The sequence below is a fragment of the Numenius arquata genome, chromosome 8 (genome assembly GCF_964106895.1).
Source record: "Numenius arquata chromosome 8, bNumArq3.hap1.1, whole genome shotgun sequence".
Lineage (NCBI taxonomy): Eukaryota > Metazoa > Chordata > Aves > Charadriiformes > Scolopacidae > Numenius > Numenius arquata.
The window spans coordinates 29,163,440-29,178,292 of NC_133583.1; the positions used below are offsets into that span (position 1 = coordinate 29,163,440).

A 14,853-nucleotide genomic window follows, 5' to 3' on the forward strand; every position below is an offset into this window, starting at 1 on the left:
AACACAGACGAAACAGCAAGATTGATTAATAACATAAGAATTGCCATACTTGAGTAGTTCAATATCTTACTTTGTCTAATAGTCTGTCTCCAACAGTGTCTATGCTTAAAAGAAGCTGTTAAAATCACCTGATTTTGTCTGCTGATTCATTAGAAGGTGTTTGTCAATGTTACTTTAACCCCTCAAGCAAAAAGGTGGGCAGACTACTCTTACATATTAAGATGGGATGAAAGAAAAGTTCAGTAAATCCCAAAAGCAATTACTACTACTAGGTGTTTTTTCAACACTTGGCAGTATGCCATGGCTGCCAATTAAAAATTAAAAATTTAAAAAAAAAAACCAAAAAACAGAGGATACATCTGTGTTGTGCAGTGGATCACAGCGCAGAGACCCTCGACTCAGCAGCACCAGACTTCACAGCGACACACAGCCCTGACGGCTGGGATCCACAAATCAGTCTCGATGCTGTCTTGCTGCACCATGGTAAATATGCATATTGAGAGGGATCAAGCGTTTCACTAACTGTTCATTTTTAAGCCAGCTAAGAAATCTCTGCACTGTGCTTCTCTTGCCCGCCTTTAGGAATAATGACACCTAATCCAAGCACAGGTGAGAGAGAGAAGGCAATAATCTACTCCAGTAGTTCATTTCACTCAATATCAGGACTGTTTAGATATTTGCATGTTTCAACTCCTGAGAACACAGAGGGAAAAAGAAAAATTGGCAGGTCAGAATTACTACATTTGCTTTATAAAACAGACAATGGATGGTTACTCACCATTCTTTTTCCAAGTAAGACTGGGTGGTGGGATGCCACTAGACTCACATACGAGGCTTATCAAGCTCCCTTCAATTACAGTCAGTTGAGAGATGTTATCCGAGTCATAAATACTTGGTGACACTGAAAAGGAATGCCAAATAATTGCAGCATTGCAATATTATCAGCCGACAGTAAGACCCAAATGACCCTCTCACGAATTTGTCCCATTACGCTTTGAAGCAATTACAAGGATTGTATTCTCATGCTGCCAGTGCAACCCAGAGCCTGGGTAGGGAGTAATATACTTTCGAATGACTGCATCTATCCCTCCAGCTTCTGAGGTCGGGTGCGTGCATAGGCTCTATTTCTGGCTGACTTTTGAATGGACTTCACAGAACAAAGCCGTTTCTGTGAATTATGTAAACTGACTCCAGCTCTACGAGCCTGCCTCATTCATGGCCTTAGTTCATAAACACACAGATATCATCATTAGACAGAAAGTGAATCTTAAGCTTCAGCCCAACTTTTTCCTTCGAATTTTTCCTGCAGCAACACACTGGCTGCCACATCCAACACTAAGGACCCCATCCCTTCGATTGTCCTACTGTATCAGAGTGCCAGCTTTGCTCTACAGCTCTGTGACTGTAACCCAGTTGCAGACAAAAGGGACCACTGTTTTCACTCTGATTCTCAAAGCCTTCAATAACTTCAATCACTAGGGAGGGGATAATTGCCTTCTTGAAATGGGGGAACTATTTTCTTCTGATGAAAATAGGGTAGGCAACACTTGAAAAGAGACCAAAAAAAGCAGAGGAGAACACAGGCTGAAACTGGCAAACAAAATCTCACTAGTGAATAACTTATCCAACATTTTTTTTTTTTTTTTTTTTTTTTGCACATGACAGTAGACAGCTTCTCCTTCTGATACTTCAAACTCTTTATTTATCAACAACCAGATGTATGGGTTTCAGAACAACTGACTGAAAGGGCTTTACTGTACTGTACTGGCTTCAACCTTTTATTTGTCCTGCTTCTAGTAAAAAAGTTTGTGCCATTGTCTAAGGAGATACATCTTACATTTAACACATGGGCTGGCTCCTGGAACCAGAGTTAGCTCTCTGGACCTCACCAATCCTCAGAAGGATATATTTCCTGGATTTAAAATTTAAAAATATGGTAAACAGCACTTTTCGTCCCTGGGTGTAAACAAAGACTGTAATTCTAAACACTTATCCACAGATGACTTTCACAGGCACCTTTTGGTTTCTATTAAGTTTATTCCATCAAAGCTGTTAACTAGCCAAGAATTATCTCTCCTCTCAAAATCCTACTGAAATGGTCTCATTGCACAAAAGAACAAATCCATATCCCACCAGCAGCACAGGTCCTCTGTAACACTGCAGATCTTACAAGTCTGGGAAGGGAGAGATGAGGACGATATGTGCAGAAAATGGGTATATGCTTTATTATGGGAGAACTGCATGGTCTTCCATGGTACTACAATATCCAGCTTTAATTTAAACACCAGGAATGTTTCTTTTTAATAAATAATGGCAGAATGCTGTGCTAAAAATTGTAGTTTTATCGTTACAAACCCTGTTATATTATTCTAGTCTTGCAATTTCAAAGCAAGAAATTAATTTATAATAGCAAAAAATGGCACATTTCACTTTGCATATGGGAAGAAAATGATGGTGAAAAAAAACCCACTCAAACCCAATTATTAAAATAAATGTCCAAAGCCACATTCATCATCCAGCCACGGAAAAATTTTACCAGAGCTATGTTTATGATTCAGCGCTGATAACTTTGCAGAGTAAATAAAGCTAGGTAAAACCAGCTTTTATTCATCTGAATTTCCACGCTTCAGCATTTAAAAAAGTGGAAAGTTGGTAGGTTATTTTAAATGGCATTGGAGTGCATAAATAGGAGCTATGTATATAAAACTAGTCAGTTATAGTTCTAAACTACTATCACACATGCAAAACCAGCCTGACAAAGGCCTACAAAGTAGCTGGTATTAATTTAGAATGAAACCAAAGCAATTTGGAAAACATGTGCACTTTCTGGGGCTGTTAAACTACAGCAAATATAACAACATCTCCCTGCATGAACCGCGGCAATTAAGTGTTTACGAACTACAGAACATTTTAGCATCTCACATTATGATTTCCCTCTGAGCTCCGTTTCCATTCCTGGAATAAGCTTAATAAATCTTACCCCAAATATTGACGTTATAGTTCTTTTCAGTTTTCCCAGCAACATTTGTCGCTTCACAAGTGTAACGGCCAGTGTCTTGTACTTGAGCTTCTTCAATCTAGGAAGAAAACGAAAACCTAGATTTCTTCTTCTTACATTATTATACATGAAACTTGCAAGGAGAGGCTGTTCAGGTTTAAATTTTTATTTTTACATCTGTATCTCTAAATATTAATAATACAGTATTACTCCTGCAAAATCTGTATGCAAACATCTAGACGCCTATGACCTCCCTCACTCCTTACCCACTACTCTATTGCACTGGCAGGCCTAATGCTCTCCAACCTCTAACGGGGATCAAGTGCCTTCATGGTGGGTATACTCCGCAGATAGCAATCGCCTCTGGAGCCCGACCACCCAGCTTACCTTCAGTACACTTCCATCTTCAGAGATGCTAAGACCTGGCTTCTTCAGCAAGGGTCGTCCATCTTTGAGCCACGTCAGCACAGGTGGGGGAATAGCATTGCTCTGGCAGAGCAGCTCCACTGCTTGGCTGATGAGCACAGAGACGTTTTGTTCCTCTCCCATGATGTTTGGTGGAACTACAGCAATAAATTAAAATGAAGGACCTTTGAGCATTACAGACTTCCCAGAGTATACACACTATGGAGTTAACAGTCTTCATCTAACAAAAATAAAATGGCAGTTACTACCTTTCTCATGCACAACTTGGGTCTCCTTTATATCACAAAAAGAACTGGAACAATTTTTGTTACCTACAGAATAACCTCTATGCAAGCTATACGCTAGCGAGATATCAACTACAGAGAAACCATGCAGATAAGCCAAGACTAGGAAGAAAAATACTTGAAATATAGCTAGAAAGGAAAATCATCAGTATATACAGAATGGGGAAACACATTCCTGCTAAAAAGAAAAAGAGCTAATAAGTGAAAAGGTTCACAAGATAAGAATCAGACCAAGAAGCTGAAAATGTCTTAAACTTTTCCAGCCAGTGCCAAGATGGATAATTGGCTTTAAGGACAACTCTGACTTTAAGAAGAATTTTGTCCAGAGATGGCCAAATATAGAAGACAGAATGAGAACTTACATGGTTCCAGCCAAGTAAACGGGTTAATGACCTAACCATCAAGTCACAATCTACAATTACTTTATTGTCTATCTGTTTTGTGTGGCATCTGCTAGCTAATTATTGCAATTGTTGGCACTGAGCACTATATTTAGATTTGGACTACAGTTTCAGCCATAACCTCCTTATTAGACTATTATTTCCAAATTATAGGGTAGAAAAATCAGCTTTTGGAATTAAAGTTTTCTGTGTGGAAGAAAAAAAATGCTTCTGGGCACTTAAATTTAAAACCATTAGCTGTTCTTGAATAGTGTCAAGATTCAAGGAAACACATCTTTTCCCCCATTTTTAAGATTATTTGTGTTTCCACAGTCATAAAAGCAAAGCAACTGAGAACTAAACCTTGAAACACAGAAGTCCATAATTTTCAAGAGCGAAAGTGTTCATGGTTGGAGTCAAAAAGAACACGGAGGAAATATTAGACTGACAAGACGACCTTGAAAAGACTAAAGACTGAAAACTGTTTGCCATCTATGGTTTTGTATCAGTATTCATGGCTGAACCAAATGTCCCTTGGTAACAGCATGCAGTCAGAGGAAACCTTCTGAGACACCTGGGGAAGCTTGGAGTCATTGACAGAACACTGTCATATTAAGAGTTTTAAAGTATTTTGGTGTCAGACACACACTGACTTGGAAAACACCCGGAGTGGAGCAGGCTATCGTGCCCTGCGCTGCTGCTGCTCACTGCCAGCTCTCTGCCAGAGGTTTGTGCCCTTAATGGCATATATGATCTTAAATCCTTAAAGAAATTCATAGGGATTCCCTTTCCTATAATTTCAAAACATAAAGCATGTTCATTTTAAACTCCTGACATTAATCCAACATTAGAGCTGCAATTAAAATATTTACAAAATCAAAACACTCCTAGCAAGAACTACTTTGTCTGGTTACACACACCCAGTGGGATTTTCATGCTTGTTGTGTACTAAGACTGTTCAGTTTGCCCCAGAAAAGTTGTCCAGGGTCAAATATAAGAACCTTTATTCTCACATTTCCTTTGCTTTTTAGTTGTGCAATCCATTACTCCAGAAACTGCATGTCTGCACAAAATACTGGGGTAAAAAGAAGGCAAGCAGTGGGACTGTCTGTGAGAAATACTCTGGGCTCGCTCTGAACAAAAAGATACTGAATTAATTAGCACACATGAGATTATAAAATGTCCCAAAGTGGTACTCAGTAAACCAGCAGTACAGTTCTCAAGATGTCCTGAAAAATAACATTAACAATAAAGCTTTGTTTTTCCTGCACAGGAAGTACTAAGCAGAGCAGCTGATTTCACAGTTTGGAAATAATTTAGGGAAAAGTCTGGTCCCTGTGGATAAGAAATATAGTAACTGAAAAAAACTCTGTTTATCTTACTTTCTTTGTAGAATTCACAAAGGCCCAGATTCTTTATGAGTATTGTGGAACTGCAAGTTGGAAGCTGATCCATTACTGCAGAAGGCAAATTTATTTCCAAATACTTTTCCACCAATTACTTTTCCTCTCAGCTAAATGAACTGAAATGTGGTCAAAAGGAAACTAAGTTTATGAAATAGAGACAGACAGACAATAAACCATTTGTTTCTGAAGGAACAGGGTTTAAAACTAATCTAATTATGCTTGTGGTAACTATATGTTACCCAGATTGTTCCAGCTCCTAGACTGACTCAGCGTACTGCACATTTCTAACCATCTCGGCTCCAACTGCACTCCAAATTATTTTCCTCTTGTGACTTCTTAATTAGATTACCACTATAAGGCAAGTCCTAAGAGTAGTATTACTTTTTGGTGACAGTCTCACTCAAGATGTCCCTGCAGCTGAGCTCAACCCTGGCCAGCTCCTAATACAATAGTAATTTTAAACATACACAACTTCTAACCAACTCTTAATTTCATCTAGCTAAAATGGACAGAGGTTCCAGAAAATAAAAGACAAATAATAGATTTATCCATGGCACTTGAGTGGTTATGTATACATAAACACTTTTCCTCAAACTCCAAAAGGGACCTTGATATTCCTTGTTCTAGACATAAAATGTTCCAGCCCATGTTAGCCTTCAGCTTGCTTGCCATGCCAGAGACGTGACTTTCTGAACTGCCCCTTGCAGATGCAAAAGTATCCATGACTCAAGTCACAAGTATCCTAACCACAGTGCATTTATAAGGGAGTCAATTCTGAAAGCCAAACTTGAAAGCCAAGAACCTCACGAGCTGTCCCTATTCACCTTAGAAAACACCCAAACTTCTAACTTCTCTTGCAAGATTTTCCAGATTTCTGCTCAGGATTGTCATCAAGCTAGAGACTGGCAGAGCCAAAACAGTTCTCTCTCTGCTGACCTACTGAAAGCAGAAGCAAAACCACAAAGATTCTTCAAATCCAAACGCCTCTCTCCACATCTGGTACCACTAGATTTCCAACACAAATGGCAGATCATTGTTCATTTGAGTTCACCGTCGGCAAGTTTGCCAATGACACCAAGCTGTGTGGCATGGTCAACATGCTGGAGGGAAGGGATGTCACCCAGAGGGACCTGGACAGGCTTGAGAAGTGGGCCTATGTGAACCTCATGAAGTTCACCCAGGCCAAGTGCAAGGTCCTGCACCTGGGTCATGGCAATCCCAGGCACAAATACAGGTTGGGTGGAGAATGGCTGGAAAGCAGCCCTGAGGAGAAGGACTTGGGGGTGTTGGTGGATGAGAAGCTCAACATGAGCTGGCAATGTGCACTGGCAGCCCAGAAAGCCAACTGCATCAGCCAACTCCATCCTGGGCTGCATCAGAAGAAGAGTGGCCAGCAGGTCCAGGGAGGTGATTCTGCCCCTCTACTCCACTTTCGTGAGACCCCACCTGGAGAACGTATATTTACTTACATGTGCACACACCTCTCCAGCCCTTCGCCTTCCATTATGGGTTGGAACAATTTTTATTCAATGCTGCTAAAGGTCTAGGCCAGTGTGCTTAATTAAAGCTCCGTGAACAGTTCTCATGACCCCCAAAAAAATAACAGAGTTCTGTCAGAAAATCTCACCATAAACTCTGAGATCAATATCTCTTTGGCTCTCGCCTGCAGCATTGACTGCAACACAAGTGTATTTTCCTGTGTCACTGATCTGAGCGCTACTCAATGCCAAGACTCGGCCCCCAGACAGAACCTGCAATACAAGCACGACATATTCAGTATACATGCCTCAAAGTAAAACACAAGCAGAGAGAACTATTAGGTTCCATTTCAAAATGAAATACTTGCTTTGCCACTGCTTCCCACCATCTCTCCATTCCCTAAACTCTTCCCTGCTCTCTGTTGTTCTCTTTTGATTGAGATTTGCAAAAGCAGAAGTTTAACCTCATTCAAGTCCCTAGGGAACTCCTGGCGTTCGCAAGTCTGTGCAGGATCTTGACATTCCTCCCTCTTATCAGTTTCAAACATTCTGTCACACCTTTTGTCTGTGCCCTGAGTTGTCCTCATAGTATACAAATTTCCCCTCTTTCCTTTCAGATCATAAAATTAGCTTTCATAAAGCAACCATGCCCTCTCCTTTTAACTCTGAAATATCTCCTTACATCAGCGGTTGGTCTTTTTTTCTGAATTACTATTTTATGTAATGAGATATTACATGATCTTAAGCTCTATGGATCTCTTCAGCATAGGAATATGGTCCAATTTCCTCTTCTTGCCAGTAAGTGAAAAATTTGTTCATGCAAACTCTTACTCAGCATGAAATCAGATCAAAGGACAACCTTATTTCAATATATCTATATCTTCCACTTCACACAGTAATTACTGGAGCTAAACTCGCACCAATAACCTAGAGCAAAAGGCCTTATACTTTCATTCCAAATCCTCTAACTTATTCTGCTCCATTAAACCACACCGGTTTAAAAGTCTCCTACCACAAAAGGAAATAGCACAGATAGCAGGACTGGAACCCAGTACCTGGAGTCCATCGCTAAAGCTGGAAACGGGGCTACCATCTTTTAGCCACGTCAGAATAGGTGCCGGGATGCCTCTTGCTTCACACTCCAGTCGCACTAGATTATTAACCACCACTGTCACCATGTCACTGCTGTCAGAGATTGATGGTGGGACTGAAAAAATACAAAACAAAACAAAACTGAAACAGCTAACATAAGGGTATTAATCATAATGAAACTAAGTGGGATGGCTTACTTTTGGACATTACTTCTCTTTCTGCAAAGCACTACACTACTAGAAAGACTTCTCATGCTACTTCTATTGAACTCTTGTAATTTATTTGCTCTGTGCCAAATCCCACTCTTTCTTTGCATAAGCAGTCAGATAACTTCAATGAAACTACTGTGAGCAAGGTCAGCAGGACTGGGCTCACAGTCCAGAGGACAGCTGCAAAACCCAGGAACCAGAACATAGAACCAGAAAATATCAAAAATATTATCATATTCTATTTAAAACTTGTGAAAGGCATTAAGAGTGGTGAGGATTAAGGAAAGAAGTTTATCATATAAACTGCACAAAGCAAATACATACACAGAGTAATAAACTGGCCTTGCTGAGCACATGTGAACATTTACCAGATTAGATTGTGTAACACCCGCCTGTCTAATGATAAAAAACCTCTTAATGGAACATCTCAAAACACAGATTTTGTAGACCTATGTTAAAGGAGGAATATTAAAGAAATACTAAAGGAGGAATCATAGAATCATGGAATTGCCCGGGTTGGAAGGGACCGAGGAGTATTAAAGAAGTATTAAAAAAGGGAGATGTTTCATTTATCATGAGAATCAGAGCAATTTTATTTGCTCCTACAACTAATAACTCCGTAATAAAGGTTTGCAGTCAGAAACAGTACAAAGTCACCCCTAGAAAGAGATAACAATGCTGTGATCTAATCATATATATTCTTTGTAAGGAGAAAAATGTCCAAAATTCTGTACTGAAAGTAAGATTCCTTAATAAATTCAGCAACTTCTAACAGCCCGTAGCTCAGACTACCTACTCTTAGATAAATTCCAGTAATAGCAGAAACAGCAGAAAAAAGGCAACTGTGATTTTATAATCCTTTTCCCACACACACACGCAGTTTCCCTGTTTCACTGCAATAGTATCCACTGTTCTCAAATGCCTGAAAAAGTTATAGTGATGAGAAAGAAGTGGAAAAACTAATACAATGAAATCATATGAATATACTGAACTGGAATTCAACCTGCTTCCTTCAGTAGACCTGCCTAGTTCCATTTGATGTTAAGCCTACAGTATCAAGCATTGTTTTTAACGCAAAAAAGATCCGATAATTTCCACTATAGCTACTGCATCCACAACACTATTAACAACAGAAGTTGTTGAATATGACCAGTGATCGACCAATATAGGTGCTCATTCACAATGCCAACCACTATACAGAAATCTAGCGCAGGCTTTCAGTGAATGCAGCACAACTTTCTGTACTTGATGCTTCAGAGTCTGTTCTCCACTAAGTAGTCGTTCTTGCTTTCGCTATTAGAGTGGAAAAAAATCTCAAGTTTTCCCTTCTCAAAACTGATAAACCCTAATTAAACTGGATGATGAAGTTGTTCATGATAAATTCAAAAAGCACTCCATTGTAAGCCTGGCATGATGCAAGCTGAATTAAGTAGGCTCATGCATAGGTGTTTCAGCTTCCTTCGATGCAGTTAGTTCTGGCTGGCACTGCATATATTCTTTTCTGGAAGGGGAAACAGTTTTATGTGTCTAATTCAGAAAGAGTATTACTTCCCTAGAAACTCCAGACATATTAACTGAAATTCCGCCACCCATAAAAAGACACAGATATACTTAGGAGTTATTTTTCATTTTTTGGTTTAACCACAATAATGAACTTGGCTCTAACTATTTCCCAGGAATTAATCACTGGGTGGGGTTAATTGCGTTTGACAATGTCTTGAGCCATAACTTTTTCCCATGATGGTCATTAAATCCATGGAAACGTACTGCCCAACTCATTATTTGTTAATCAATATTAATAGGAACTACATACTCTGCATGCATCTCAGCTGAGGACACTGTGCCAATTTTAGGCCACAGTTTTGCATGGAAGACTCCCACAGAAAACCTGCTACATGCATATGCATGTATCAAAGATAAGAATTTGGATCACAGCCCCATCCAAAAGTCACTGAAATCAGTGGAAAAGCTCCAGTTTGGATTCTTGATCAGATGTCTCATATCTGCAAACACCCACACTTCCACTTCATCTTATTAGACACAGTACATTTTTCTTTAAATCTCTTGGATTATGAAAGAGCATTTGATCTTTGTCCTTTCTTTATCTACTGCGAGCTTTAAAGTCGTCTAGAGTAAAACCCAGCAATTGCAAGGCCTTCCAAAATGCTGAAGCAATAACATAAATACCTTTCCCACAAATCTAGTGCCTCTGCTCATTCTTCCTAGAATTGACTTCCCCTACCGTATTTTCCTAATTCAAAACATGTATTCTAATATTGCTGAAAAACAGAGAAGGGAATTTTCTTCCCTCTGACCACCTGTGCCATATCTCTTCCAGTATGATGGTGTGATGGGCGATAGTAAGTGTGCTAAGCAGACTTGAAACTTGCAAAGAGCAAAGGTGGTGCATGCAGGTGTTTTTTGTAAGTTTTATAATACTTACCATGAACCTGAAGACTGTAAAACAACTCAGCTGTGCCCGCTGTGTTGACAGCCACACACTTATAAATGCCAGTGTCAGAGATCTGAGCTCCCTCAATCTGCAGAACCTGCCCTCTGTTCAGAGAAGTGGCACTTGCAGAACTAGTAAGTGGACGATTGTCTTTGTACCATGTGATAGCTGCATCGTGAAAGAAAAGATGGAAGAGTTGCTAAAAATACCCGCATTACAAAGGGACCAACTTTCAAACTTTCCATCTAAGTTTTCAGATACATAACACCAACATTTAAAAACCAATATCAATATTAATCATAATTAATAACGATAAAAAGTAGAAGAAAATGAGGAAATCGGTAACATTTGTACAAAATCCGGCTATGCCTAGAGAATTCAATAGCAAACTTGACATCATCATCCATGCACATCATCCATTAAGGAAAAAAATGTTCTGAAGTTAAAAGATTATCACACAAAGCATACTTATAGAGGATTTACTCATCTCGCACCAAGGCCAACAGCAGCTGTTTAAAAATATGCAATACGATACAATACCCTAAAGTATTGCTGCATTAAACAGAACCGCCTGGGAAAGTCTACAGAATCAAAATGCAACCAACCAAGTTAAAGTTCAACTGGCAGGTTGAAAAAGTGAAAATAGGGCTCAGAAAACTGTCACTACTCCAAAAGAAAATTTTATAGGAACTCGATAACAGAATCCGAGAACTTTTTTGCATCTCAGCCAAAAGATGGCACCATCCATCAGCAGAATGTGTAACTAATGTTTTACTGGCACTTCACTACTCAGTTTGATGAAACTGCTGCTTACTGAATCATTTTCCGTAGCACACAAGTTTTCGGTGAAAGGCACACATTCAAGAAGTAATCTGGCCTGACTGATGAACAGATTCTAGAAAATAATACTTTGCTGAGAATTAATTCTTTAAAAGGTGGAGAAGGTGAACCTGGATACTCACCTGAAATTTAGTAACACCTTTCTTCTGAAAATGGGACTATCGTCAGCACAAGAATAAATTGCTATGCCAGGTATAATATACCAGTCATACACTATTCCCCAAGTTTTGCTGTACAATATTTAATACAGAAAATTATTCTCATATTAAGATGGTATTTTTATATCCCATCAGAAGGTGGGAACAAAAAACGCACATTGGAAAAAAGGAAATACAATTTTACCTGCATATCTCAACAACAAGAACAAAAAAAGAATAACTAAAAAAAGACCTAATCCAAAAATCCTAGCACTAAAAGAATCCCAGCAATGAAGTAACTAAAATCCAGATTGCTTTAGTTTTTTTTTCAGTTCAGAAACAATTCAAAAGATCCAGTCTAAACAGGAGACGAAGCCCTTCCTTCAGCTCTCACTTGGGTAAATATCTATGATGAATTAAGGAAAGGGAAACTTTCCTTAAAAAAAAAAAAAAAAAAGGAAAAAAAAAACTAGCTCCACAAAATGTGAGGAAAATAAAACACAAACAGACATACATGTTTTCAAAGCTTAGAATATAAGAAGAACCAACAAATTCATTAGCATAATTTATCATCGGGGCAAGGCACAGAAAGCACTTTACACACACACAAAATCTATTCATTCTCACAGGCAAAGGGTCCAGATCAAAGAGCCTCCTATTAGTTCCAATAAACTTTAGATAAGGTCCTAGACACGGGCACATTCGACAGGCAAACTCAATACACAAGCTATTGTTTTAAGTCTGCCCTACACTATAAAATATTGACTGACAGGGGAAAGGAGTGGATGTGTTTAAAACTGATTCAGCAGTAGTCTAACAGTATTCCTGTCTATAGACAGGGCATCGCTGTACACACAAGGGAGTAGATTATCCCTGTGTTTTTCATTCATTTAAAAATGGTGGGTATTACTGTATTCCTCAACACTTACTCCATGTCAGCTGATAAAATGACATTTCCCATTATACATAGCATTTAATAGTATCTAGCTAGTTTAAAAACCACAGGATTAACTTCACATTCAGAATATCCATTACTTTTAAATGACACATAAAAGTGAAAACCTTTTATCTGCTTCATGTCCTCCAAGGTGCATGTGCATACCTGGCAGAGGGTTCCCAGATGCTCTGCATTCAAGATGGATTGGATTATTCACCACCACTGTTTCATTTAACATTGTCCCTGCATCTTCCAGACTCGGTGGTTCTGGGAAAAGACAAAGGCATCAGGTTTTCATTAATCCAGCCACCCAGCTAGCAGAACATCTGATCACAAAGTAATCTGCCCTCTGAGAAACTTTGGGCAATGGATTGCACAAGCTTCCAACTAGCTGCTGGATAACCGAGGAATTTCTCAAGAAAGTTCATCTTTGAAACGAGAATATTCTCTAATTATATAACCTCATTAAAGTTAACAGTACAATGTTGTACATGGCTTTAACAAAGCAAGGCTCGTTACCTTACTAAAGTCTATAAATTTGCAAAATGACAGAAACACTAGATAATGATACTTTGAACATGAAGACTGAGAACAAAAGAGGTATTTGTGAGCACGGGACTGACACTAAAATTAACTATGATGCAATTATCACAGTACAAGATGAGTGCGGTTTCTCTTTCTAAGTTTCATCCATGGAGATACTGCAATCTCTCTTCATTTCAGTTTAACATTTTCCAGTTGCTGGAAATTTGTTTTGACAATGAAAATCAACGTGATCATAGTCATCACGAGCATTTTGCCACAGTCCATTCCCACCCCTCCTGTACCCTTTGAGGATTGGGTCACATCAAGAACACACAATACTTCGTGACCACTTCTGAGGCAAATATATGTAAATCATGGTGAGAGCACTTATTAAATTCACATGCAGACAACAGCTTCTCAAGTTTCCCTGATTTCTTTTATACTGTTTTTTAGCTGCAAAATAAAATTCCTTTAAAACAGTCTGGAAAATCCCCTCATAAGAGAACGTTTCTTTCTCAGAAAAGTCATTCCTGTAAAACTTCCCCGTTGCAAGGTCACAAGCAATGTCGTTATCTCCAGAAGACTTGGGTCAAATTAATAATGCCAAGAGTGGTACATCATATCTTGATTCAGAAACATAGAGTATCCTTCTGAGTGGTGGGTTAGTGGCAATGCGCTTGGCTTCTTGGGATACCTCTGAACAGAAGAGTTACCTGGAAAGGCATTCATTTCTGTGGCCCTCGGTACCACACAAGAAAGGCTAAATCCCAAGAAAAACAGCTTTTACCCTGATGTCTTACTAATGGAGTGGGACAAAGAAAGAAAACTGAGAGATGGATGTGCAGAGACAACAAAAATGCCAGAGAGCTTAAAAGAGAAGGGAATATAGACGTAAAAAAAGCTGCCTTGAAACAGTCATGTTTAGCCTCTAACCAGAGGCAGAAACATTACCATGCACATGAAGCCGAACGTGCTGTTGGGCTTCTCCTGCAGCATTTGTTGCCACACAAGTGTATCGGCCAGCATCTTCGAGCAGAGCCTTGACAACTTGCAGAATACGGCCTGAAGACTCCAGCTGTACCAAAACAGAGAGCAGGGAACCACTTTACACAACAATCCCAGGCAGAGACACTAAGCGTAATGGCAAAGCATGCGCTTACGCTGAGTACAGTCAGTCTCATCCTTCTTCTAACCTGGGGCTAATATTCATGCAAGAGGTGTCTTGGTAGGTCAGAGACTTCAGAGTTCCTGGGACATGAGGATTATTAGCTGTACAGCTGTGAGGAGATCGAAATGGCAGAGGGGCAGGCAAGCAAGGTGAAGAGGAGGTTACAGGCAGAGAGAGCTGCGGCTGGCAAAATGTCAAAGACTGCTCCAGCCTAAAGTAAACCAAAGCCATTGCAAGCGCTCGACCCCCTGGAGCATGCAAGCACTGGGAAGGGCTGTTCATTGAAAGTCAGAATCTCACAGTGAGAAAGGAACACATAGGTAGGTGCTGCAATGGCAGTGCTTATAGAAAAACTCATCTAAATCCCGCCTCACAGTGACAAGTAGGTAGAAGCCACCTCCTAACTGGCAGACAACCATACCCTGGAGGTGTAAGTACAACTGAAAGGAGCCGGATGCTGAATTTGCAGTCATGGACTCTTCTGGTATGGAGGTGTCTAATGGGATTCAGTCTACTAAATA

The 14,853-nt window shown here is 39.5% G+C and overlaps 1 protein-coding gene across 1 annotated transcript in view; it reads right to left on the reverse strand.

The window, feature by feature from the left end:
- HMCN1 (hemicentin 1) overlaps positions 1-14,853 on the reverse strand; it is a 202,018-nt gene that overhangs the window by 75,447 nt on the left and 111,718 nt on the right. Inside the window, exons 36-43 of the mRNA XM_074152276.1 lie at positions 14,116-14,239; positions 12,805-12,906; positions 10,717-10,893; positions 8,028-8,179; positions 7,122-7,245; positions 3,386-3,561; positions 2,981-3,077; positions 779-901 (exon numbers count right to left, since the gene is read on the reverse strand). Coding sequence (XP_074008377.1) covers positions 779-901; positions 2,981-3,077; positions 3,386-3,561; positions 7,122-7,245; positions 8,028-8,179; positions 10,717-10,893; positions 12,805-12,906; positions 14,116-14,239 — 1,075 coding nt within the window. The remainder of the gene's footprint in view (positions 1-778; positions 902-2,980; positions 3,078-3,385; positions 3,562-7,121; positions 7,246-8,027; positions 8,180-10,716; positions 10,894-12,804; positions 12,907-14,115; positions 14,240-14,853) is intronic.